At 41.3% G+C, this 26,945-nt stretch overlaps 1 protein-coding gene across 1 annotated transcript in view; it reads left to right on the forward strand.

The window, feature by feature from the left end:
* Positions 1-26,945, forward strand: part of ADCY2 (adenylate cyclase 2) — a 193,325-nt gene that overhangs the window by 134,549 nt on the left and 31,831 nt on the right. The window contains exons 10-13 of the mRNA XM_089908359.1: positions 16,105-16,195; positions 17,501-17,638; positions 17,737-17,898; positions 25,347-25,466. Coding sequence (XP_089764485.1) covers positions 16,105-16,195; positions 17,501-17,638; positions 17,737-17,898; positions 25,347-25,466 — 511 coding nt within the window. The remainder of the gene's footprint in view (positions 1-16,104; positions 16,196-17,500; positions 17,639-17,736; positions 17,899-25,346; positions 25,467-26,945) is intronic.

Genomic DNA, 26,945 nt, shown 5'->3' on the forward strand with positions numbered 1-26,945 from the left:
TAAAATGTGTGGAATGTATCTATAACACTAATTTAGAGAGGATTTAGAGAGCTTTAAAACACTTATATGTGAAAAAAAAGAAAGTTAAAGTCAGTTGTTTACATTTCCAACATAGGAAACCAGGAAAAGATGAACAAATCCAGTGACTAGAAGGGAATATATACTAAAGAAGAAATCAGTAAAACAGAAAACAACCAACAGAAAAAACAACCAACTTTTGGCTAAAAGTTGGTTCTTTAAAATTTATTTTAAATGCCTAACCACTAGCAAGACTGATCAAGAAGAAAAGAAAAGTAATCACAAACCACCCAAGCTAATAATATAAGGAATAAAGTGGGATTTACTACAGATCCTACAGATTTTAACAGGATAAATATGGAATGTTATGAACTACTCAAGGCCAAAAATATCTACAATTTAGATAAAATGGGAAAATTCATTCAGTATACAACTTATCAAAACTGATGTGCATGTAATCAAAATTTAAATGGGTATTTATCTATTAACTGTATTAAATTTTTTTTTTACTCAAGTGATTTCTGTGTGAATTTTACCAAACATTTTAAGAAAATAAGATAGAAAGAACTGGTCAAATACTAACAAATTTCATAATTGTGAATGGATGAAAGTGTCCTGTTCTTAGAAAGGCACTCAAAGATTGAGGCTACAAGCCAAAGGCCACTTCTGTGCCACCTTTAAAAGATCTAGCTAAAATTAAAAGATAGAGAAATGTTGGAAATAAAGGATGGAAAAGAGTTATTTCAGGAACCAGCTTACAGAAATAGGAAAGCTGCAATAATATAAATTTCTGACAATATAGAGTTCAAGTGAAAGACATTTAGCATGAAAAAAGAGACATATTACAGTACAATCACCAAGAAAAGTTAAGAATCATAAATCTTTATGCACTCCAGCATCTCTCTGAAATAAACAGACACTGTTAAAATGTTCAGATGTATTTACAAACCCACAATCTTAGTTGGAAATATTAATACATTCTAAAATTGACGGACCAAATTGAGACAGTAAGTCAGCCCACTGGGGATCTAACTAACTCATCAGGCTCTGACAATAGATATATTGAAAGAACATGCTTTGTTTCCAGCAAAAAGAGAATATAAATATGTATCATTTTTAGACATTCATAAGACATAATAGAAATAGAACGTATTTATCACATCACAGAAGAAAAAGAAATTGTCAAAGTAGAAATAACAGAGACCACAGTCTCTGATCAAACCTAATGAAATTAGAAATAACAAGGACAGACCAAAAATAAGCTCCTTGTGGAATTACTCTTGTATTAAAAGGAAATGGAAATTGAAATTATAGGCTTTTTAGAAAATAATGGCAATGAGTAGCTATAAATCAAAAACTGTGGGATTTGGCTAAAGCAGTAATTACAGGAATATTTATGTCCTTAAATGCATTTATTAGAAAATACAAAATATTGGCAGTAAATGACAATCAAGAAAAAAGAACAATGAAAGTTTAAATAAAGAAGGAAGAAGGGTTTTTTTATGTTAAATCAGAAACCAATAACATAGAAAATGATCAGAAAGCATAGACCTTAATTATAAACCAAAAGTTCATTCTTTGAGAAGTTCAACAAACATGCAAAGCTTCAAAAGTTTGATATAGAGAGAATAAGAAAAATAACCTTAAAGACAAGAAGAAATCGCTTCAAATATGGCTACTTCTAAAATTATAAGAGAATATTAAGGAGATTATTTCATATTCAAAAATCTAATGAAATGGATAATTTTCCGGGAAAGTTGAACCAGTAAACATGACAGAAATGTGACATGTCTACTCCTAAAAACAGAGAGGGGGTCAGGAATACAACTATGTGGATTAGAAAACTAATCAACTGTGTGCACCCTGACCATACCGCTTGGTAGGGGTGTAACTTTAGGCAAGTTTCTCAACTTCTCTGGGCATCTGTTTCTCTTTGGTAAAATGAGGTAATAACAATAACTGCTGTCCAGGATTACACATACATATAAAGCCTTTAAAACAGTGCTTGACACATACATAGTCAATATCCTGTCATCATATTATCATGTCATCACCCCATCACCATCACCCTCACTATCACCAGATGGTTTTACAGCTGAGACTTACCAAACCTTCAAGAAGAGATCAGTCGTATGTAAGCAGTTTCAGACCTGAATTCCCTGGCGGTCCAGTGGTTAGGACTCCGCACTTTCACTGCAGGGGGCACAGGTTCGAACTAAGATCCTGCAAGCCACAAGGTGTGTCCAAAAAATAAAAAATAAACAGTTTCAGACCTAAGAGAAAGCTATAATGTTTCTGAAGTCAACCTTATGCAGCTGGCATCACCTTGACACCAACAAGGAACCAAGAGAGCACAGAGTCAAAGAAAACCCATCAGAGCTCTCTTATAAAGATGCATGAGAAAGACGGCAAATGGAAGTTTAGCAGATGAGTTCCTGTGTCTCTCCTGGGTCACAGGAGTAAAGAGAGCCCTCCGTACACTCCCTCCCTCCACACTGCCTGGCTAATAGGAAGCTCTGAGAGTCTGTGATGGGGAGATGCTGAGAGTTTGGCTTCTAAGGAGTGATGTCTGAAAAAAAGGGGTGTTTGGGATAGGGAAATAAGGAGGCATACGGTGCTTCCCTTTCCTAGGCTGTGAACCACTCAAAACAGGGATGACATTGTACTCGTCTTTGCACCATTCCAGCCCAGTATGGGCCTGGCCATGAGACTAGTCAACAAACAGGTGTATTTGGTATATATACACCTTCCTAGCAGACACTTATTGTTACTCATAAGATGTGAACAAATGTCATTATCAGGCCAGGTATTTGAAAGCATTGTGCACCACGTCTAGGAGCTAACTCACTACCTCATAAATATATCATTAGGTCAGGTTCAAGTGCATAGTGGTTTGAAGTCCAGGTTTTGTAGATCTTGCTTGATGTGTAATCATCTCTCAAGATAGAGTAGGTGTCTGAGTGTGAGCTGAGTGGACCCTTTCCATCCTGATGGCTTGAGGGGATTACTCAGTTCACTGATTACTTGCCTCTTTTCCCTCCCCAAGGGGCTCACAGCTGTGCACTCACTGGGCATTTCAGCTTGTTGCTGGTTTGCATCTGAGTCTTCCTTTCAGTGGATTTACTTTCAGGGTGCCTGTACTCTTCTCAGTGCCAGTTCTTCTGTCTCTTCGGTATCTCTAGCCGACCTCATTAGCAAGAGCTTCCATTGTGGCTTCAGGTATCACTGACCTCTCTTTGGATGCTGCATCTGAATTTCATCCAATTATTCATTATGGCTCATCTTTTTTAATACCCCAAACACTGCTTCCTTTGGATTACATGATGTTTTAAGAGGCCTTGAATTTTTTAATTATTTAAAGGACCTCTTGGAAATGCATACAATTCTTATGGCCACATTTATCTACCTGTAACCTGTCGGTGGCAGAACCTGTAACTCAGTGGGCACATTTTTCACGTGATCACAGGAAGCTTGTGTGTTCATTGGCTCATGCAAGATTGTAAAGGCCACGGCCTGTGAAATCTTTGGGCAACCTCAGTAAACATTTAGCTGCATCAGTCTTGAAGGAAATTGTATCTGGTTGGATTGTCCTGGGGAGGGTGAGGACTCAGTGTTTCCAAGCAAACCAGATGAGGCTCTCCTGGAGGTAGCAGCTGCCATCAACAGAAGGGAAAAGGGCACCGACCGAGATGGACGTGATCAGGGGTGGGCATGAGAGTGCTGGTTGCAGAGGCAAGTCACAAAAAGATGGTTTTTCCTTAATGAAGAACTGATGATTGTAGGGCAGTTTTAATGGGTCATAGCAAGTTGATCAGACACAACCATGGATGTTTTTCTATGGACGTATCTTTGTCTGTTTTTAGCTCCATTTTCATTTCTCAAGAAATTAGAGAGGTTTGAAGTCCTCATTTAATGAAACCCTAATTAATCCAAAAGTATTCATAATGGCTTTCCAGAAAAATCGAAGCTATCCCCACACTAACCTGTTCCTTTTTGTTTCCTGGTAGAACGTCCATTCTCGGGATTTCCTTTGGAGCTGCATTTCTCTCGCTTGCCTTTATCCTTTTCGTCTGCTTTGCTGGACAGCTTTTGGTAGGTACTTCAAATATGGAACTTCTTTGAAAAGTGTGCTCATTGAATGAAAACTGATTTTTTCCTCAAGACAGGGAGCTTGTTGATTTACTATTTCAGGAGATATACATCCAAGTAGAGAACTATGGACTCTTCATGTCAACAGCCCAGAGTATAAACTGAGGCAGCCCATGCACAGCCAAGACACTAATCTGAAGGTTACTGGAAATGTTGGATATCATGCTATAAAATTGTATTTATGTTTATTTGTTTTTGTCAACATTTTTTTATCTCCTCTAAGTTTTCAGAGTATTTATAGCAGCAAATACTAGTGTAATAGGAGGCTTTTAATGACCGGGAGAATTAAAATGTAAACCAAATGTGTCTTTAATGTCAACTTTTAAGGTATAAAGTTTTGGAAAATATGAAAATAGCAAATGTAAAAATATCTCTTAGTGTTTTAATTTAAAACTAGTCATTGTCAGCACTTATGGTTTAAATGCTAGCTCAGGATATAAGAATTAAATCTCACTGTATTCTTGAGTCTAAAGCAAGTGTTACTGGGTGGCCCTAGCTCCATGAGAGCACCCTAAGAAAGCCAACAATGAGGGCTTCCCTGGTGGCGCAGTGGTTGAGAGTCCGCCTGCCGATGCAGGGGACACGGGTTCGTGCCCCAGTCCGGGAGGATCCCACATGCCGCGGAGCAGCTGGGCCCGTGAGCCATGGCCACTGAGCCTGCACGTCCCGAGCCTGTATTCCACAATGGGAGAGGCCACAACAGTGAGAGGCCCGCATACAGCAAAAAAAAAAAAAGCCAACAATGAGATAGGAGTGCCAAAAGACAGTCAAGGTTTCATTTTGTTCATCCGAGGTGAGTTGAAACAGGAGAGGCCACTATGAACCAGACTCCAAGCATTGGGTGCATTCTAGTTGGATATGTGAAATCACTTGGCCAAAAAGGGTTAAGATTCCAAAGCATGTCCCTACCTCTGGACAGTAGACACTGCCTCCTCTGCCTTGTACCTTTGCAAACTTTTGTGGGTTTTGTTTGCTATATCATAGTTTAGATGTTTCCAATTGGATTGGAAACTCTTCCAAAAGTGAAACTGTTGTTTCTGATTTCCTCGAATGCACACATGGTATCTTGAGTCTCTTAAAAATCCCCTGAAGACCTTGTAGGTTGTAGTGAAGATTGAGTAACTGTTGACCGCGGGAATCCTTGTCAAGTTCTAAGATACAAGGAATTCTTAACATACAAGGGAGCCTGACTTTCTATGTTCAGATTTTCCTTGGGTGGAAAAGCACACAGACTCCACCCTTTCTCTTCCTGTCTCCCAAAAGACTTCTGCAGCCGTTTCTCAGGTTTTCAGAAGAGGAACGGTCATTTGTGGTTCCGTTGGAAATCCAAACCCTGTTCTAATTAAAGCATATTCTACCACTGTGTCTAAGTAGCCATCCTTCTCTTTTTCTGTTCCAAGGAATCCAGTCTTGGGGGTGGCGGGAATATAGTGTATATTTAGGGTTTCAAACTGACATTTCTTTCCACTATCTAAGTTGCTATAGGAAAGAAACAGAGCCAGAGAAGGGAGAAAGAATCTCCTGAGCAACTTTGCTGCCTTGGTGGGAATGCTTTGCTCTTATATAACGTCTCCCCTCTCAGCCTTGGTATAATCTGACCTCACTGTTGAACCTTTCGTGGCTTTTGGTCCCTCCTGTACCTGCCAGTGGCGCTTCAGGATGTTCAAGGTCCAACATTTCTGGCTCCTGTTTCCTCCCACTCCCCGAGGGCTTCCCAAGACTCTGACACCCACACACCAGATGCTAGGAAGTTCTTAACTCTGTGTTGTCTCAAAGAGAAAAGTTCAAGACTGCAAATGAACTAGTGTTTAACCTCCTCCTCACAGGAAGCCTGTACTTTGCTGAAGTGGTCAGGAAGACCAAACTTGAAGACATCTGGTCTTTCTAAACTTGAATCAATAGGATCCGTGAATGAGTCTGCCCCCAGAGGCCAGCTGTGATGCTTGGTCCAGATGTAATCCTGGTAAAATTCAAAGAGGAATTCTTCTCATTCCAGTAATAGGTTCTTTTCACTCTTTAAAACATTCTGAAAGGATTTTTTTTTAATCTTTCAACATCAAACATAGTCATGCAGAAGGCTTTAAGTGTGCTTTCTATTCTACCCTCCAAATTTGGTCAAAAACTACATATATCACCTTTGAGACTTTGGTTAAGTCTTTTCCAAGCCACAGTTTCCTCACATGGAAATTGGACATCAACCATCCTCACAGCTTCTCAGGATGACTGGGGATATTAAATGGTAAGGACCTAGCAGGATACCAACAGATTTTCAACAAACAGCAGCTACCATTATTTTCCATCACTGCATATTTTAGAGTGCCTATTCTTAGAGCACTTAAGACAAACCCATTTTTAGGCAACAAACAACAGCATTAACTTTTTAAAAATTAATATGAGTTCTCATAGTGTTTTGAACAAAGATCAAAATGATAAATGCTTGCTTCTGTCTCTTTAAAAAAAGATTTACAGTTCTTACATGTGACATTTAATGTAATACTTGTGTCACTCTACAAACAGCAAATTTAAATTGAAGAAGAAAAGAAACCTATGTATATCACAAATATTCCACAGTGGTCATAGAGAAGTATGAGGTTTTATTTTGATTTGCACTTATTTATGGATTAAATACTGAGTTTATGAAAGAATGCTGAATATCCCAGAGTCATCTTCTATTAACTGATGTTCACCTTCTGAAAACTTAAATGCCAAAGGCAGTATCAATGCTAATATCGGTATTAAATTCTCCGTATGAAGAAAGAAATTAAAATACATCTATGAAGGAGGTTGAGAAAAGGTAGGCCTGACAGATATTTTTCCTCCAAGACCTTTACCTTTATTATCCTCTGTTGCACAAAAAGTGCAACACAGTAGATACAGTCAATGGGTCATTGTTCAGCTGGGTGTGATAAAAAGGTAGAGAAACATCAAAGTGGGCAGAAAATAAGAGTGATAAGGAAATGCAATATTTTTCCCATTGATTAAAAAGATATGTGTTCAGTGACACATTCAGAGAAAACTGCCAGGGAATCTGTTTGTTATAATCATGATTGCTGTGGGAAGCCCGGCCTCTCCTCTCCCTCCAGTCACCCTAGCCCACACCTTCCCCGAGCCTCTCCCAGCAGTGCTGGCCCTCCCCTCCCCCCCATTGCCCACTTCTTAGTTCTTGCCCATGGGGGTGGGCTCTGCACCTGCTCGCTTTCCTAGAAACTTTCTCAGGAGCATCACCAGCCCTTGTGATGTGTCCTTCTTTGAGCACCATGGGACTCAGGATCTGCACCATGTAATATAACACCCGATCATATAACATCTCTCTGACCCCCATTTTTTTTTACTTTTTGGTGAGTGTGACTGCTGTTTCTCCTTGTATATAGTAGGTTCCTTAAGGCCAGGTTGTTTCCTACACTTGCTTTCTATCTCCCAGGGAATCCAGCAGAATGCCAACTTCATAAACGAGTTTGTAATGAGCATATGCTAAGTAAGCACTACTGGACTTCTCTGATTTCCATGAGGTTCTTTTTCCTTTCTCCACTCATCCGGCTCCATGTAGCACCTCCCTTGTCTCACCAACCCTCCCCCATTCATCCTCAGGCAGAGTTATGTGCCCTGAGAGCCCGTGTTCATCCTTCTTTCTCCAGATGCCCTGGCGTGGGGATGGGCTCTGTGTGTAAATGAATGTACGAAGGACTGAATGGTGGTCCATGGCCCTCATCTCACTGCACTGAAATTCCTTCTCACGCACCGTGATTCCTTGACTCTGACGTGCTTCGGGTTGACTTCTCCTTTGGAAATAATCTCCTAACCTTCATAAACTAATTCTGAAGAGCCCTCCTTCTCCACCACTGGCTTCCCTAGTGCCAGCTGTTTGGGTTTCCTATTTTCTATTCTGATTTGTATTCTTTCAGGTGAAAAAAATCATCAGTGAGTTCACCTCAGCCCTGTTTTTTTCATTGAGTATTTCAGGCACCTGAAACACAAGATAAATATTTAATGTCAGTTACCTTAAAGGCAACATCCTGGCACCACTGCTCAGAGAACATCCCACACCCACCCTCGCCCAGACTTGACTTCCCCCAAGCTCGCGGCTCTGAATTCAGCTCGCAGTCACCGCATCCCTGCTCCCAGTTCTGGCAAGCTCCTGGCTTGCCTGCATCCTGGACCATCATCCCGTGTTCTCACTTGTCAGACCTCCTTCACCGCCTGTGCATCGGTCCCCTTATGAGGTGCTTAGCTTTCTACAACAGACACTGGTTAGCATTTCACAATTGTAAACTTGAGAGCTGAAAGGGCCCCAAGAGATAACCTTGGTCAGCCCCGCATTTTGTGGATGAGGAATCCAGGACTCGAGATGCCATTCACTTCAATGAGTTCCCGTTTCTACATACTTAAAAGTTTCCCTCCGTGAAAAATAATGCAGGAGTTGTAAGCAGATCTCTTGAGGTTGGAGACAGAGGCCTTGGATCAGGATCAGGGATGTGATCACTATAAGATCTGCAAAGGTTTCCTGTCCTTGGATGAGAACCTTCAGAACCAATGTAAACTGCTTATGACGGGCAAGATCCCATGAACAGTTCTGTATCTGACCTCACTGCAGTTTAGAAATAATAAATGTTATATTATATTAAAATTACTCTGCTAAGCATGTTATATAGGCTGGCTTATTTAACCACACAAGAGTCCTTGGAGGGAATGCTTATTCTCAATTAATGAAACAAACAGAAGCCCACAGAGGCTACATAATTTGCCCTGTAGTGTAGAGCAAGTAGGTTTTGGAGCCATCGGAAACAAGCCTTAGAACCCTTGGAGGCAGGTTCCAGAGGGTGCTAGGCTGTGTGCGGAGAGTCACTGGCAGACAGGTGCTCAGAACTAAGCAGGGATGACCACATTGTTGGTCATGGGCCATTATGGCCCTGAGGTTGTCTCTGGTGACTGCTAAGCATCAGTTGGTCAGAGTCACATAAGTCAGTCAAGATAACCTCACATAGAACCTAATTCATAGTCTAGGTTTCCAATATATGTAGCTGTTGACCCAGTTTCCATAAAGCTGGATTCTGGGCAAGGTATAACTCCATCTTAAGAGTCATTCAGTAAAATGGAGGAAAATTGTTAATTTATAAGCGGATTTAAACTCAAAAATATTCTAGTAAGAAAGCATCCTTAATAATAATACTTTGCAAAAATGTTTTTACATATGTGAGAGCCCTTTAAAGTGCATTCAATGTATATTATTTTATTTGATAATCCAAAGAATCCATTTTATCTAAGTAGAAACTAAGATGTAGAATAAGAGATTGTATTTTCATGACACTCAGCAATAAAAAATAATAATAGCTGTCATCATCGTAGTAGTAATAATAATAAGTGCATACTTACTGCCAAATTTAACTTTCTAAACTACCTGAAGTAGACTTACATCTCTGGAAGAAATACAAGAGATATAACTATAAATAACACACACACCAAAAAAAAGAAAAAACCTCCTTGATGAAATGTATTTTAGAAGGAGTATGCCAGATTCAGCAAATGAAAATGTTAGAAAATGTCAGGAGAATTTTTTTCTCTCAATGTGGTTTTCTTGTGCTTTGTATAGCAGAGATAATATGATATCAGCCCACCAACGTTGTTCCAGGCAGAGATGAAAGCACAAACACAGAGATTGTCTTGGGGAAGGAAAGTAGGTCACACACCAGCTGATAAAAAAGCTTTCTACCCACAGGAGTGTTTTTTCCTTGAAGCCTATTTTCTGTAATGTCAACATAATCAGCTTTCTCATGGTTAGTATTTTCCCAGTGTCCCTTTTCCCATCTTCTTATTCAGCTTTTCCTTGCTATATAGGTGTGTCTCTTGTAAACAACATCTAAGTGTATGTTACGTTCTGTGATCCAAGAGTCTCTTTCTTTTACCTGACAAGTGTAGTACGTTTATGTGTATTATAATTACTGCTAGTCTTATTTTGCTTTTTTTATCCATCTTGTATGTTCTTTGCTTCTGCTTATTTTTCCTCCTCTCCTGCCTTCTCTTGGACGAATGGAGTTTATTCTCCTTTATTGCCTCTAGTGACTTGGCAGTTGCTTTATCCAAGTCTTTTCTTTTAGCAATTAACGTAAAATATGTAACATGCACATGATTAGCAGGGTCCATTATTTTCTCCGTCTTCTTGTGAAGAATACAAGGACCATGATCTAAATCTCTAAATCTGATCATCCTTTTCCATCATCCATGCTAGTGCTGTTTAGATTTTTAAAATTTAAACTATTTTTATTGTTCATTGTTATCACTATTCTTGTTTAACAATCTCTTTGTTCACTGTTCTTCTGAATGCCATTCCTTCCTCCAGATGCATTGTCCATATTTCCATAGGATTATTCCTTTTGTAATCCCTTCCATGAAAGCCTGTGCATAATATACTCAATCAGCTTTTATATTAAAAAATAGCCTTTTTTCCTCACTGACTAATAATTTAGTCAATAATTTTTCTAACATTTTGAAGACATGAGTCCATATTTTCCTGGATTTTAATGTACTGAGGAGAAATCTACTCTAATTGTTCTTCCTTGGTAGATGTCTTTTCTCTAATTGTTTCTGTAGGATTTCTTCTTTGTCTGTCTTGGTCAACTGACTCCTTGTGTTAAGGAATAGGTTTACTTTCATTTTTCCTGGTTGCGACTCAGTCCATTAACTCAGCCACAGAGTTCATATTGTGTTCCAGGTCCACAAAGCTGTCATCCCATATTTCCTTGTATTTTGCCTCTTTCCCTGTCTTTCTGTTCTATTTTTCTCAAACTTTCATTCCAAGTATGTTGAACCTTTTTATTGTACCTTCTGTGCCTCAACATCATACTTTTTATCTCTTTATATTTCTGTACTGTTTTACAGGTTGTTTCCTTAAAGCTGTCTTACCCTCTTCAGCATAACTATTGAGTGTTTAATCTCAATATCTACATGTTTGTCTCTAGAGAGTCTATGGAGCTCATTTTTAAAATATGCCTGTTGCTTTCTCTTAACTGATTATTCATTATGAACTCTAATCCATCTTTTATTAATTTAATCTTATTTTACAGGCTATTTCAGATTGATATAATAATTGCAGATCTTGTGATACTAATTCTACTATCTGTTATTTCTGTTTATTGTTCCTTGTAAGGTCTTCTTATGTAGTTCATAATTTTTGTTTATTATGAGATCATTCAGTAGGGACTGCCCCCTTCCCAACTGGGACGTGCCCTGCACCCTGCGATGTGAAGTATTTTTCATAAGCAGTGTTGTTCTTGCTGCAGCTGGAGCCCCAAGGACTTTCTCTGGTTTTTGGTCTGATTGATAACCACTCACCTTGGAATTCTCATGAAGCAGATAATGTGATTTCAAAACCAACACCCATATTTAGAGTTTGAATTATCATTGGAAGTTTATTGGTACTTCCTTGATCTAGTGTATGGAGTTCTTCTAGACTTCTCCACATGGAGAGAATAGCCTTCTGAGGCTTCTGGTTTTATTCAGGGGTCTTGGTCCCAGCTGCCCACCTTTGGCAGACCCAAGGCAACATCTTTTCCCTGTGGGCATTAAAAGCCCAGCCCTAGGTAATGTCCAGTTTCAGGACACTCCTAGGCTAGTCCCACAGCCTCAGTCCCGCTAGCAGTGATCTCCTTCTTTGTTCCCAGCCCATAGGAATTTCTCTTTGGGTCCATCGTTAGGACAGGGAGCTTATTGAGCGAGCATCTATTACATTCTGACTGTTTGCCAAACACCATGCTGCCTCTGGGAATACAAAGATGGGTTATGGGTGTTCCCTGGAGGTCCAGCGGTAAGGACTCATCACTTTCACTGCCGTGGGCCCAGGCTTGATCCCTGGTCAGGGAACTAAGGTCCTGCAAACTGCACAGCGTGGCCAAAAAAAAAAAAGCAAAAAAACACAGATGGGCGTGAGGAGGCCACTGTCCCCCACCAGGTCTCCACATGACCAGAGACAAGCGTGTCGGCAAAGATGACACAATGTGGGCGGTGCTATGAGGAGCACACAGTGGATGAATGACAGAGGAATATGGCTCGGCCAAGGCATACCAAAGAAACAGGTTGATTTGGTAAAATATGATTGGGTGAAATAAAAGTCTGTGAGAAATCCAAGGACAATTAAATAATTAAAGTAGACACATCAGTCTCTGTGACGTTAAATGTTTTAAGTAATTATTGCTGCAACTTGTTGCTGCCATTCAAAAAGATAGTCCCTGCCCAACTAAAATGCCAAAGTAGGAAAGGCAAAGTGTTCCTTTAGACAACTACACAAAAGTGCATTTTTATATGATAAACTTCACCATAGCTTTCAGGCAAGATTTTAGGATGAGTTCTAATAATAAAAATTTGTTACTCAGTCACTGTGATATATTTATAACCTTCTGAAATGTTTCTCATTGTATTAAACTTCACCTATATAAGGACCTGCTTCTTTTCAGGTACATCGTTTTATTTTAAAAAGGAACACTAATGAGACTGCAAACACAATCTGCTTTAATAATTATAACATTAAATTATGAGGAATTTTAGAAAGAGAGACTACCAGTTGTTTCCAGTGCAAAAGTTTCAAAAAGAAGAAAAGGAAGGGAGGAAGGAAGAAATGGAAAATATTTTTGGTGGAGATATTTTTTTCTTTTTTTTAAATCCAAAACACAGATTAAGAGCATTTTATTTTTACATGGAGAATCTCTGCCTCTTCTGGATGAAGAACATTAACATTCATCCACACCCTTTCTAGCAACCCACACTGCTCACCGTCCCAAGCACTAACTCCACCATAGTTTTTTTTTTTTTTTTCTGTCTGCATTGAGTCTTTGTTGCAGTGTGTGGGCTTCTCATTGCAGTGGCTTCTCTTTGTTGCGGAGCACGGGCCGTAGACGCTCAGGCTTCAGTAGTTGTGGCATATGGGCTCAGTAGTTGTGGCTCACGGGCTCTAGAGCACAGGCTCAGTAGTTGTGACTCATGGGCTTAGGTGCTCCACAGCATGTGGGATCTTACCGAACCAGGGATGGAACCCATGTCCCCTGCATTAGCAGGAGGATTATTAACCACTGCGCAATCGGGGGAGTCCCCACCATAGGGTTTTCATATAAATTTATATTCTTTCTCCTTTTACATCTCCCACTACAGTTAGTACCAATTCCATATTTATCAGTGGATGCATGTGACATTACCAGCCAAGAGCATTTCTAGAAGGATTTCTAACATTTCTTACTTACAGTGAGCTCGCTGTAAGTAAGAAGAGGCAATCATAGGATACAGTGAGCCTCACTGATGATCACGGCAGGGAGGAAACAGATTTGGCTGAAACGATGCCAGTGATTAAAGCAAAGATCAAATAGAACGACTACCATGAGTACAGAGCAGGCATGCTCTCATTTTCATATGCGTAGCATCTTCTGAATAAACACCACAATATTCTTTGAGATGTTATCATTTATAATGTCTCATTAGGATGGTGTAAATTTTGATAAACTTTATCTTTCCATTAGGGACTCTGTTTGAATACTTAACCCAAAACAGAATAAACTGAACTAAATTATCATGCTAAGATCCAAGTTGTAATTTTTATTCAGAGCTACAAATGGAATCAATGTTCCCATTTTTCCTTAATCGGATTCCTTCTATCTTAATTTCTTAGTCTTTTTTCTCCTTTCCTCTCATCGTTGGTTTCTTCTCTTCCCCCTAAGGTCTGTATCTTCCTCCTCTTCTTCCCGCACTGTCTTTGTAGTTCAGGGTCCCCATCTCCATCATCATCTTCTATTTCCTCATCCTTGCCACCAGCAGTGTTACCAGTTTTCATATTTCAGAACAGTTGTATTTATTTTGCCTCTACTTGGTGATAGGATGCAAAGACAGGGGAGGCTGCCTGTCTCCATGAGCTGGAGAACAATGAGTATTTGGCTTGATAGGTTTAAAAACAATTTCACGGGTGGGACTTGGAGTCACATAGGAAGACTAAACGGAGAAGGAATTGAACCTACCGCATCCTGAATCCGGTGTCCTGAGCCCAACGCACGCCAACCCCACGCATCTTTAGTGAGCAGTTCCAAGAAGGGTGCTCTTCGCTGGGCTGAGTAGGAACATGACAGATTTCCAGGACATTCTGCCACATGAACAGTAGGCACACAGAGGCAGTAGTTTCTAGGGCCACCAGTCTGTAATTTTGCCCAGCGTGTCACGGGAGCAGAAAAAACTCACGTGTGTCTGTCCACATCTGCTTCAACAAATGACTAGTCTGTAAGCAGAATATAACATATTCCTATTAGATGGCCTATTTGGCAATATTATCACCATGCATTATTCTAAAAATTCAAACAGTAATTTTTTAAATTTCATAATTTCAATAGTATGTCTGTGTAATAACCAGATAATATTTTACCTAATTGACTGTGACATGGAATCTGTAATGTAATATTTAGATTTAAATACTCTCTGAAAATAGCAGTTTTGTGTTTTCTGCTCTTAAAATGTTTATCATATCTATTGACAATTTCTGTGTACAGACACAAAAGCATCCATTTTAATAATTTTCTTTTAAATAAAAACACTAATCCTAGTCACTTAGGATGCAAATACATAAATATTGCCTTAATTTGCCAGAATCCAGCCAAATGTCATCATCTCCTACTGGAATATGAGCTGGATGACTATGATATTCTATTTGAATCTCTGCTCTTTATTATAGCCTCTCCTCCAGAATGCAGATCTGACTGTGGTCTGTGGTGTTAATATTATTCCAAGTAGCATGCATTGAACAATAGTGGTACACTTTCAGGTGGGTGTCCTCCAGCAGCGTGACCCTGAAAGACACTGCATGTTCACAGCATTAAAGGGCATCTCACTGGAAAACAGACTTAACGCCACCACCAACCCCCGTCCACACCCTGCTTTGGGGAAGAAGCTTACAGCATAAATCTGGCTCCCCCTGAGTTGCTGGTGGGAAGGTGCTCTGCAGAGCCTGGCTGCCAGCCAGTGATTCAGCTCCTGGCAGCCCCTGGAATCCAGGACAGCACTGCCCCATTCTCTCAGACAGGCTGTAGGAGAAACCAGAGAAAGACCCAGGAGAATCTGCCCAAGGAGTGAGCCCTAAACACTGTCCTGGGATTGGGGGATGTATGCTGTAGACAAATGTTCTGCATCTCTTTATATCAGGATCTGAAGGGGAAAAAATAGACTATAGTGGAATGGAAGGGAAAAAATGTTTTTTGTTCATCTAGATGTAAAGCAAATAAATTTTTAGTCACTAAAATATTTCTGAGAAATATTATGTTTTCTTCACAAATATAAGAAGAGTTAACACGTATGTCCTGTTCTGGGCACCTTACGTAGCTCATTTAAACTTCGAGGCAGGCACTATTATTCTCATTTTAGAGATGAAGAAACTGAGGCCAGAGAGGGTAATTAACTTGCGGAAAGTTTAACAGCTATAGGGACTTGATGCCGAGCCACAGGGCCGGTTACCTTTCTCACTACCTCTCATCCAGTATCACACAGTCTCATTTAATTGTTGTATCAACAGTTAACAAATTGCAGTGCTTATGTCAAAAATACTTTAAAGAATAAAGCAGAAAGAAAATGTGAAAGAGGCTGAGAAATAAAAGCACTGTTTATTAGTGCTATTAAGGAATATTCTCTATTTGAATTTTATTGATGTCGCAACAGTTTTATCATTCATATTAACTTACTAGTGCAAGTCAAACGTGTATAAGTGTATATTTATTCCTCCTTCTGAATTTTTTCCAAATTATACCTTTTTTTAAATGGTTCCAGGACACGTGGCCTCGGATCCACAGTCCCTTTTGGGTGAAGTTAAAATTTAGATCCCTAGAGAACTCTTAAGAATGCCTGTCAGATCAGATAACATATGTAAATACCCACTCCGGTGGGTACCGGGATACCTGGCACTGGCCAGGTTTGTGTTACCCACAGGTTAGGATTCTCCCTACTCTGCTGTCTCACCACCGGGCCGAAGGTGAACATCACAATGCTGCTGCCCCAGGAAGGTGGCCTCAAGGCCTCAGTGAGGTTAGCCCATCACTGAGTTCCCACAGAGCAGAGTCTGGCCCACAGAAGATGGCGAGGGAAAGCTGGCTGTCATTCTATAAAGACCTCAGTTCCTTCCACACAAAAAGAGCTTCTTAGAAACTGTAATGCCGCTCAGTGCAGCATTATTCACTGTAGCCAACACCAGTGTCCAACAAGAGATGAATGGATAAACAAAATGTGGCCTATACATAGAAGGTTATTCAGCCTTATAAAAAGAAAGAAGTTCTGTCACAGGCTACAGCGTGGATGAACACAGAGGACATTATGCCAACGGAAGTAAGCCAGGCACAGAAAGACAAATACTGCATGATTCCACTTACATGAGTACTTAGACTGGTCAGAGGCTTAGAGACAGAAAGTAGCATAGTGTTGCCGGGGGAAAGGGGAGTTGTTTCGTGGGTGTGGAGTCTCAGTTGTGCAAGATAACAGCTCTAGAGATCTGTAACACAGCAGTGCAGATGCAGTAACACTACTGAACTCTGCACTTAAAAATAGTTTAGAGGGTCCATTTTACATTTTTTAACACAATCAAAAATAAAATTTTTTATAATTAAAAGTAGAGCTTCTCCACGTGGAGGAAGCCCTAGCAGGATGGGATGAGGTCGAGCTATCGCCGCAAGCCTCAACTGAGAACGCTGGGTGTTGTCTTCACAGGTACAGGCACCAAACTATTTTATGGTCCGGTTGTATTCTTAGGATTAGCTGCGTGTTGATCGCTTTCTGCGTCAATCACCTGAACTTATGAAACCTGCCTCCTCACAGCTATGATCTGAGACCCAACACATCCCCCAGAGTGGTTTAATTACCTGGCATATTTTTCCTTTACCAGAAGAATTTTTTAACATAATTTCAGGTCTCTTACTTTTTTTTTTTTTTTTTGTGGTATGCGGGCCTCTCACTGTTGTGACCTCTCCCGTTGCGGAGCACAGGCTCCGGACGCGCAGGCTCAGCGGCCATGGCTCACGGGCCCAGCCGCTCCACGGCATGCGGGATCCTCCCAGACCGGGGCACGAACCCGTGTCCCCTGCATCGGCAGGCGGACTCTCAACCACCGCGCCACCAGGGAAGCCCTCAGGTCTCTTTTAAAGAACGTACAAGCACATCCTAATTTGTCATAGAAGCATAATTAATTTGTTCCTAATTTGTAACAATGATGCCAACATAGTCTACTTCTTCAATCTGTGAAGAGTATCGAGGCATCCTGTGGTTTTAAACATCCTTGAGAAACTTGAGAAAATACATAAAAGAGCAACGCATTTCTTTTTCTTTCTCCTCCCAGCAATGCAGCAAAAAAGCGTCCGCCTCTCTCCTGTGGCTTTTGAAGTCGTCGGGCATCATCGCCAAGCGCCCCTGGCCTCGGATCTCCCTGACGGCCATCACCACGGCCATCATACTAACCATGGCCGTGTTCAACATGGTGAGTCAGGGCCCCGCCAGGCGGTGCCTGTCTCATGGGATTTGGAAACCTTTCCCACAGCTCCTTCAGTGACACCAGTTGCCGCCTGTTAAATTCAGCCCTCAACCGCTGCAGCAGCGGCTTCGCTAAGGGAAAAGGCTGCAGACTGGGGAAACCACCGCGAGGGAGGGAGACTCCTTCCAGCGGTTTCCTACCTCCTAGCTCGTCTTGGCTCCGGCTACAGAAATGCCACCAAATGTCAGCAGGGTGATCAGCCAGGGGTAACAGAACCAGCAAATTAAGGAGAGTGCAGTGGGAAAGGTGTCCTGCTCTGGGGTTTAAAGGGCCTGATTTCAAACATCAGCTCCCACCTTACCAGCTGTTCGATTTTGGAGAATTTTCATTACAAACTTCCACAGGCTCCACTTCACTTCTTATGAGAAAACTGAGAACTTCTTTCAGTTCTCAGTGAGAACTCACATTTCTCTGCCAAGGTGGATTTTTAAAGTATGAACCGATGCTCCGAGCACACTTAAGGCGGCATGAGGTATTTGGTAAATATTGAACCAGTGGTCGCTCTTACTGTATCAATATTATTATTGGTATAGCCTTAAAAATAGACACTTAAGTAATCAGTGCACATTGAGACACAACTTTATTATTATTCTGACATCATCACCATCAACCATAAGGCGTTAATTTCCTTCATATGTTGGGTGTTTTACTAGTGTTGGAACTGCAGTGTCATGAGTATACTCCGTGCCTTCCGGAAACACAAAACCAGGTTGTGGAGAAGAGGCGCATGTGTTACATAATAAAGACATAGTTTTCATAGGTGAGACTAATGAGCATTCATTCAGCAAAAAATATATATATTTATTGAGCATAGATATGCAACTGGTACATCACTAGATCCTCAGAACCCAAAGACAGTTTGCCCCCCAGGAGTTCCCAGTGGAGTTTAGGAGACCGACAGCTGGGAAAACTTATAAAAGTGTCTGAGAGCCAGCCATGGAAGTGTGTAGGGGGCAAGGACAGGGGAGCCAGGCCGTGGGACAGGATTCTGAAGGATGGGCAGAAGGAGTTCCACCAGATGGTGGACGGAAGATGAGAAGGAAGGGAGGCATTTGGCATCTAGCACAAAGAAGAGAGAGAAATTTGTACCAAGTAGCAGCAAAAAAATAAGGCTGAAGGAGTAGGTAAGGACCTTGAATATTTGCTTGGGATTTGTCCTCAATGTTGTACTATGGGTCGTACAGTTTCTCCAGACACACCTGAAGATTCAGGTGAGGGTGATGCCAGCTGGAAGGCAGATGGGCTGAGGTGCCAGCTGCAGAGGTGGGAGGGCCCCTTCCTCCACTTCACTTTGCCTCGAAGTCCATCTTAAGGGCACCTGGAAAGGAGGTGGCAGAGAAGCCTTAGCTTGCCCTCCTTCCTCCCACTTCCTGCCCATCAGGAGGTTGGGTACGGATTCCTGAGTGTCCTCCCGTGTGCTTAACTGGAGGACAAGTGAGCTGGCTTCTCCCACCTCACTTAACTACATGCTCCAGCTCCCTGTAGGAGCTCTCCTGAGAAAGGACATGAGGTCGGGCCCTACTGTAGGTCCTCCCAGGCACAAGCCAGTGAGAGGTGTCACCATGGCTTCGCCTTCCTCTACCCACCTGCTCAGCCTCAGAGGTCAGCTCAGGAAGGGGCTGCTCCCACTTGCCCCTGTGCAGTTAGAACTAATGGTGTCTGTTGCGGGGAGAGGGCTTGGCAGTCAAGCCCACGCAGCCAGCAGGCTTCCCCAGGACCAGCCTGTGTTCCTATGTGGAGCTGTCTTGCTGTGTCAAGTTCACCATGACAACTCCACCATCCTGGCCCCTCCTCCCGGACTTCTCCCCAGGCTCATCAGCCTCCTCCTGGACATTCACAGCATCTGAGGCTGTCTTTCTGCTCCAGGGATGATGAGACCTTCCCTCCAGGGATGGAGGCCTCCTCTTCTAGGTCTCAGGCATACCTAGACCATGACATCATTTATTTCCAACAAGGGCTTCGTCAGGACTGACTGGGGAAGAGCTGGGAAATGGTGCCCTGTCTGGACAGGTAATTCCCTCAAGAATACCCTGCTCAGGAGGGACTTCAGATCACAAGGGCTCCAGGGGAGGTTGGCAGCAGTCAACCTGAGGCACGTGCTCACGAGGGCCCCAGACCGTGGGCCAAGAGCTCTCTGCGTGATGACCCAAGGATATTGTGACTGTGGCCCCAGAGCTGCCACCAGAGCAGGGAAGCCCTCAGGGTGAGGAATGTGACATGAGGGACTGAAGACTAGACAAGAGGGCCTTTCCTGGAAGAGCCCTTCAGCAAGTATCTCACTAGCCATTAGGACCCCTAGGTTTCCTGCACAGGCTGTATCGTGGCTATTGCATGAGCATATGAATCTATCACCACAGAGGAAGATGGACAGAGACACAAAGGGCAGTGGTGAGAGACTGGAGAAACATGAGCATTTCCTGAAATGGGTTCCTCGTGCTGGACTTTGTAACATGCATGCGTGTATTAGTCCTGCTGCCCTGAGACCCAGCTGTCCAGGAGAAAGTGCCAGCAAGCTCTGAGAAGAGCTTAGTAAATCAAGCTGTGGAGGACATCTGGGACAGAAGTGAGCTCCACCGTGAAGGAGGAGGGGATGGGTCTGGGAGAAACAGAACGCACTTGAAGGACAGTAGCTAGAGTTCTGAGCGGTTCCAACAAACACCGAGTGTGTTCCGTTGCCCTGACGAGTGTTGACCCCCTGTGCCCTTATAATCGTCTCCTCATCCCTCAAGAGTGTGTTCACTCACCTGTGTGCTCATTTACCTGTGCACTCACCTGTGCACACATCCAGAACGGTGACACGTGTAACACAACATCCACACACCTAAGAGCAAGGGGTATTTTACTTATTTATTTTTTCACGTGTCCTGGGAAAGCACCCTCTATATAAGGAGGGGCCGTTCCGTAGTTACTAAATGAGAGAATGAATTAATGAATGTGTAAGCAGGCAACCCTTTAAAAAAGAAAAAATATTTCATGAAATCCAATTTGACCTTATAAAGCCAGGATTTATCACCTAGTTTTTAAAAGACAGACTCGAAATGGGAAACAAATCTTATTCGAAGCTGGTTGTATTTCTCCTAGGATAATTAGTGATTGACGGGCAGTTCAATCACTGTCTATAAATGTTGCATGAGCTCAGCATTTAGGAGTAGATATTTTTACAGTAACTGCAATCCCTTTGGAGAGAAGCAATATATCTTCTGTACCGGAAACACATCTTCCAATGTCATTTTCCTTCCTCAGAAAGAAGGAAGTGCATTGCCAAGTGAGGTCGAGAGGTCTATGGGAGACACATTAAAAGTCTGATGGATGAGCTTTGAGAAAGAATGAAATAAGGCTCCACGCGCTGAGCTGCCCCTTGGTATTAGAGGCTGCGGGACAAGGAACAAGCTAAATTAATTTGTTTCTGTCCATTATTTTTCTTGATACCTGGTGAAATTAGTGGTTCCCTCCCATGCAGATGTTCTCCTTGTATTTATTTCAAAGAAACATCACAAAACTATGAAATGCAGCATTAGGTAGACAAAGGAAATCACTTTCCCTAGATCTTGAGCTTTCTTGTCATTTCTTATTCATCACAGAAGGGGAAGGACTGGTCCATCAGGGTGCCACCTTTGAACACATCTGATGATTTACAGAGAAATGCTCTCCAGCTATTCGGATCCCCGACCTCCTGCATTTTGACTGCATAAGGCAGACACAGGGTCCTGTGTCCCCAGCCACACTGCACGGTGCTGTGAAGTCCCTTGGGTCACTCACATCACCAGGGGGTGCCAATGCAGCACTGAGACCTGGGCTGGTAGAATTGAGCATCTTTGGGGTGCCATGCCAGGGAAGTGGGCTCCAGGTCCCTCACTCACATTCTGGGAAGATGGACCCCCCTGCTGGGGATGCGGGTACAGTCTTTACCTGCACGCGGTCAAATGCTCCTAGCGGTGTTTCTGTGCCTTTTCTCCTAGCCCCACTTCAAACCTCCATCCAGGAGAGGTTTCTATTTAATGTAGTACCTGTATAGATTTTAAACTTATCTTGGTACTTCTTCTAAGAATACAGTTCCTAGACTAACTGAGCCATATCCCCACGTTGTAGTTTTGCTCTTTCTTAGCAGTGATTAACCCATGAGGCTAATCCAGGTGCTGGACTCACATTCCAGGGAAGAGCAGCTCTTTTGTGTGGGAGTTAGGCAAGGGGCTGCCTTCATGAGCAAGCTGTGCTTAAGTCACTGGGAGGATAATTCTCTGTCAGGAAACTTCATCTTTTTAAAGTCACAGCACATTCACATCCTCTTCTGCAGCTCCTGTGATTTTGAAGCATTCTTTTAGAGACAAGGCAAAAATGCTTTCTTCCTTTTTTTTTTTTCTTTTTCTGTTTTCAATGTTTGTTATTTTTCCTTTGGGGAAAATGTATATAACATAAAGTTTATCGTTTTAACCATTTTTAAGTGTACAATTCAGGGGCATTCAGTACCTTTGCAGTATTATGCAAACCATCACCACTATCTATTTCCAGAACTTGTTCATTATCTCAGACTCTGTACCCATGAACAATAACTTCCCACTTCCCTGGCCTCTGGTAACCTCTACTCTGCTTTCTGTTACGATAAACTTACCTATTCTAGAATACCTCGTATATGTGAGATTACATGATATTTGTCTTTTTTGTGTCTGGTTTATTTCACTTCCAATAATGTTTTTAAGGTTCTCATTTTCGCTTTGATGCCCAGTCCCTCCACAGCGGGGGAACCTCTCGGCTTGCCCTGGATTTTTCCAGCCAGTGGCAAACAGCCCTTATTAACTACTTTTCTATCATCACCACCATCACTCTCTTTACCTCAGAGAGGAGAGAAGCCTTAGGGATGATGTGAGGGCTGAGGCCACCCGCGAGCTCCCTCTGCCACTGACCGTGTGGATGGACCCTTCCACACTGAGCCTCCGCATGGATTTTTAGTCCCTAATGTTTATCCCAAGGCTGAATTTTCACAGCCCTTACAAGAGCTGGGGTCAACAGGGATGGTGTTCCTTTAACTCTCATTACACACTAATATAAATGACGAAATGTCCAGGTCAGGTTTATTTAAAATGAATTGTGAGACTCTACCAGGACATTTAAAATACCTGGTGTTCACCAAACACCCCAATAAAAAGTGGAAAAAAACAGTCAGTTATCCAGACTTTTTTTTCAAATAGAGGGATTTGGGTAGCAAATTGCAAAAAGCCTGTGTGTTTTGTTCCATTTTAATTTCCAGCTGACTGTTTAGAACCATGTCTGAGAAGCTCAAATCCTCTGCCTTCTTTTTTCTGACATTTTGACTGTGTCGTCATGTGATGCCTCACACCATTTTGCAACTTTTCTGAGAAACTTCCCCGAGAATATTATAAATAGCCCAGCTTTGTGAGCCACATAGACAAGGAGTTAGCCGTGGTTAACTAGTAGTTAATTGGTAATCTAATTCTAATTAGTTAATTACTTCTGTTTCCAACCAAATGACAAGCAATGGTGTTATCAGGCTCTTAACACGGTATTAAATCACATGTTCACAATTTAATATTATTTGAAAAACATAATTCTGAGATGTTTCACATTGCCTGGGAAATGTAAAATTTGGAAGGAGGGCTAAAAATAGGCACCTAGTTAGGATATCTTGTCCAGTATGAGGGTATCGTTTTCCCAATTCTGACAAAGGTTGTAGAATATTAAAATAGACCGAGAGGCGTTCCCCCAAATAATTATGTTACTAGAAATTCATTCTGTGCAGAAGATTGTGGCGCTTTAACACGGAAGGGAGAGGGATGTGGATTGATAACCCTCGAGCTTGGACTGGCTATAATTAGGAGTTTGTTATTTTAAAGTGACTAAGGGGACAGAAGAGGAAAATTGATTCCAAACTGCAGTGTGATGCCACATAGACAGAATGAAGAGGTTCTTGATTTTAGGGGTAGTTAATTAAACACTAGAAAAAAGTAGCAGAAGGGGGTTAATGAAGCATTCCTGATGTATTGCTTAAAGTTCTCCACTGTTTTTCAAGTTCAAGCCATCTTATCATTGCAGTGCGTCCTTGCAAGACAAAACTTTCACAGGATATATTTCTACTCATTGTACAGCAAGAGTTTAGTTTCTTCTTTATATGCTGATATAATCAAGAAGGATTTTTAAAATTATTTTAAGATCTCAGGTGCCTGAGGCTAGTAACCTATCAAGCTAAACAGTCTCCTTCTATTTGTTGTATCTTGATTCTTTAATATTTAAATCAATTGTATGTTGGGTCTGTCAAATCTAAATTTTTAACATTTTGGAACCTTATGTTTGCCAAGCAATTACTTCATTTCTTTTCCTGATATACTTTTTTCCAAATAATTAGCACATTTATATTTCAGCCAGGGGTTGTGGCATTTTTGATAAATTCTTTAGTAGTAAATAAAGAAATCTACTACATTTATTTGACTTTTCAATCAGCGTTTTGCAGCATTTTATCAAATGGGCCAAAACACTGTACCTAGTATCATTCTTGGAATCTCAGAGGAAATGTTCTCAAGAATATACTATTTAGTATATTTAAATATATCCATATATTTATTTAAATGCCTTCTTATTTACCTCAGTAAATTACTGTAGGTATTTGACAAAAACTCTGCCATCAAAGGAAACAAACCAAAGAAAGGAAGGAAACAAAAGCAACCATTGAAACGCTACAGGGAAGTTTTACTTTTTAGACCTGGAATATGGATGGTTAGCCCTGTGCCGAAGACCTAGCCTAGTTTCATGGATGGGATGAATCTCTTTCATAAGGGAACCTGGCCTGAGTGATTCTCTAGTTTACCTTCACTGAACACTTCTCTGACCCGCAGCCGTGGTATGGAAAGTAACTGATCCTTGGTTACCTAACAGTTTGTGCTGCAGCTCGTCTAGGAAAGAGACAGAAAGGGAGAGAAACAGAGATAGAGACAGAGAAGGAGAGCGAGAGAGTGACACTTTCCTTCTGGGTGCTGGTATTGGTGACCATTACATAAGAGCTAATCATTTTTATTTTCTCAGGATTACTTCTTTCCTTTTGAAATCAGGACCCCCTTTCCAATAGTCCTAAGAGCATCCTTCCTTTCCAAATTCAATCCCTCGTGATCCTGAGATGCCAAGCACTCACAGATAATAGAGACAATGCCAGTTACTGCATTTTCCCCATAAAATTATTTTAATATAAAAAAAAACTCATATAACTGCATTGACTCATTTAACGTTTGAGCCATGATGGTGAAGATCCTGCAAAAACACATTGTGAAGACTCCGATCTCCTGCTGCAGAATTGAAAGTGTGAGGGTTGTGATGTCAGGTCATAATTCTAACCAAACCCTCTGCCCTGTCCTTGGTTCATTTTAAAATTTATATTTAACAAGGTGCTTCTGTTGTCTTTAACGTTAACTCGGGAGTTCTGGAATTCACTAGGAAGTGCAGAGCACAAGAGTTATTTACTTATTCAATAGAAATTCTGAAAGCCTCAAAGAGAAGATGAAGGGATTAGCCCCGGAAGTAAAGATGCTGAGTTGCCCACACAGTCCTGCTCACGGAGGTGACAAAACACCTCATTAATAAACTTAGCACCCACCTGCTAACTCTTTACTCTCCTTTGCACTAATCATTGTAAAAAACGCTTTCCTTGCAGTTTTTCCTGAGCGAGTCAGAGGAGACAATTCTTCCAACTGCCAATGCGTCAAACACAAGTCTTCCTGCCTTATATAGTCAGGTAGCAATGCTGCGTGCGCAAAATTTGTTTTTCCTGCCGGTAAGAACACCTCCCTCGTTATTATTTCTTGTGTTGTTTTCCTGTATGCTGTTACGTATTGAATGGCGTGGCCTGCAGCTCATCTGTTGTAGACTTGACTTTTCTTCTTCAGATTCCATATCTGAGTATGTCCTGACCGAGTAAAAATTGCCAGGCTTCAGCAGAAAGTCGCAGCCAACGGGCACCGATTAGACCACATGTGGAAACTGTCAATGGCATTTTGAGGCTCTCACGGATGACTCGTGCCTTTATTCTCTTAATGCTACATTTTAATTTTTTTTTATTGAAGTATAGCTGATTTACAGTGTTGTGTTAATTTCTGCTTTATAGCAAAGTGATTCAGTTATACATATATATATATATTCTTTTTCATATTCTTTTCCGTTATGATTTATCACAGGATATTGAACATAGTTCCCTGCGCTATGCCATAGGACCTTGTTGTTTATCCCTTCTGTATATACTAGTTTGCATCTGCTGACCCCAAACTCCCACTCCTTCCCTCCCCCCACCTTGGCAACCACAAGTCTGTTCTCTCTGTCTGTGAGTCTGTTTCTTTTTCATAGATAAGTTCATTTGTGTCATATTTTAGATTCCACGTATAAGTGATATCATATGATATTTGTCTTTCTCTGTCTGACTTACTTCACTCAGTATGATAATCTCTAGTTGCATCCATGTTGCTGCAAATGGCATTATTTCATTTTTCTTTATGGCTGAATAATATTCCATTGTGTATATGTACCACATCTTCTTTATCCATTCGTCTGTCGATGGACATTTAGGTTGCTTCCATGTCTTGGCTATTGAGCATAGTGCTGTGATAGGGGTACATGTATCTTTTTGAATTATAGTTTTCTCTGGGTGTATGCCCAGGAGTGGGATTGCTGGATCATATAGTAACTCTATTTTTAGTTTTCTGAGGAGCCTCCATCCTGTTTTCCATAGTGGCTGCACCAATTTATCTTAATGCTACATTTTATAGAATGTATCCCAGCATGTAGCATTCGATTGTATGTCACTGAATTGTTGCGTACAGATTTTGCTAATTGTTCCAGTGAATTAGCGTTAGCTTCCTGACTCTGTGATGACAGGGACCACAGCTCATATTTCTCCCTCTCCTTTGGCTGCAAATGCTGTCCAGTAATTGTATCTTCAAATTCTCCTTACTAACCGACCCTTACTAAGGGCCTAGATTGAAATTTCAAAACTTACTAACACATCAGTCATTTAAGTGAAAGGAGTTAATCAATTATTTACTGCTTAATAACTTCTTTCTTCCATGAATTTTTCATGCAAAAAAAATGATTTTGATACTCTCCTTTCCATTTTCTGAATAATCGTCTAAAGGTAGCATAGATTCTTCCCATTTTGTTTGTGTCACATATTCCAGGCACTGAAATTGGTCATTTAATATGTATATTTTAAAATTTTTCTACCAATTTTTTAAAACTTCATTAGCTCTGGTGATAAAGGAAA

The sequence above is a fragment of the Delphinapterus leucas genome, chromosome 3 (assembly GCF_059928025.1).
Source record: "Delphinapterus leucas isolate spDelLeu-1000000601 "Yukka" chromosome 3, BTC_Dleu_Yukka2, whole genome shotgun sequence".
NCBI lineage: Eukaryota > Metazoa > Chordata > Mammalia > Artiodactyla > Monodontidae > Delphinapterus > Delphinapterus leucas.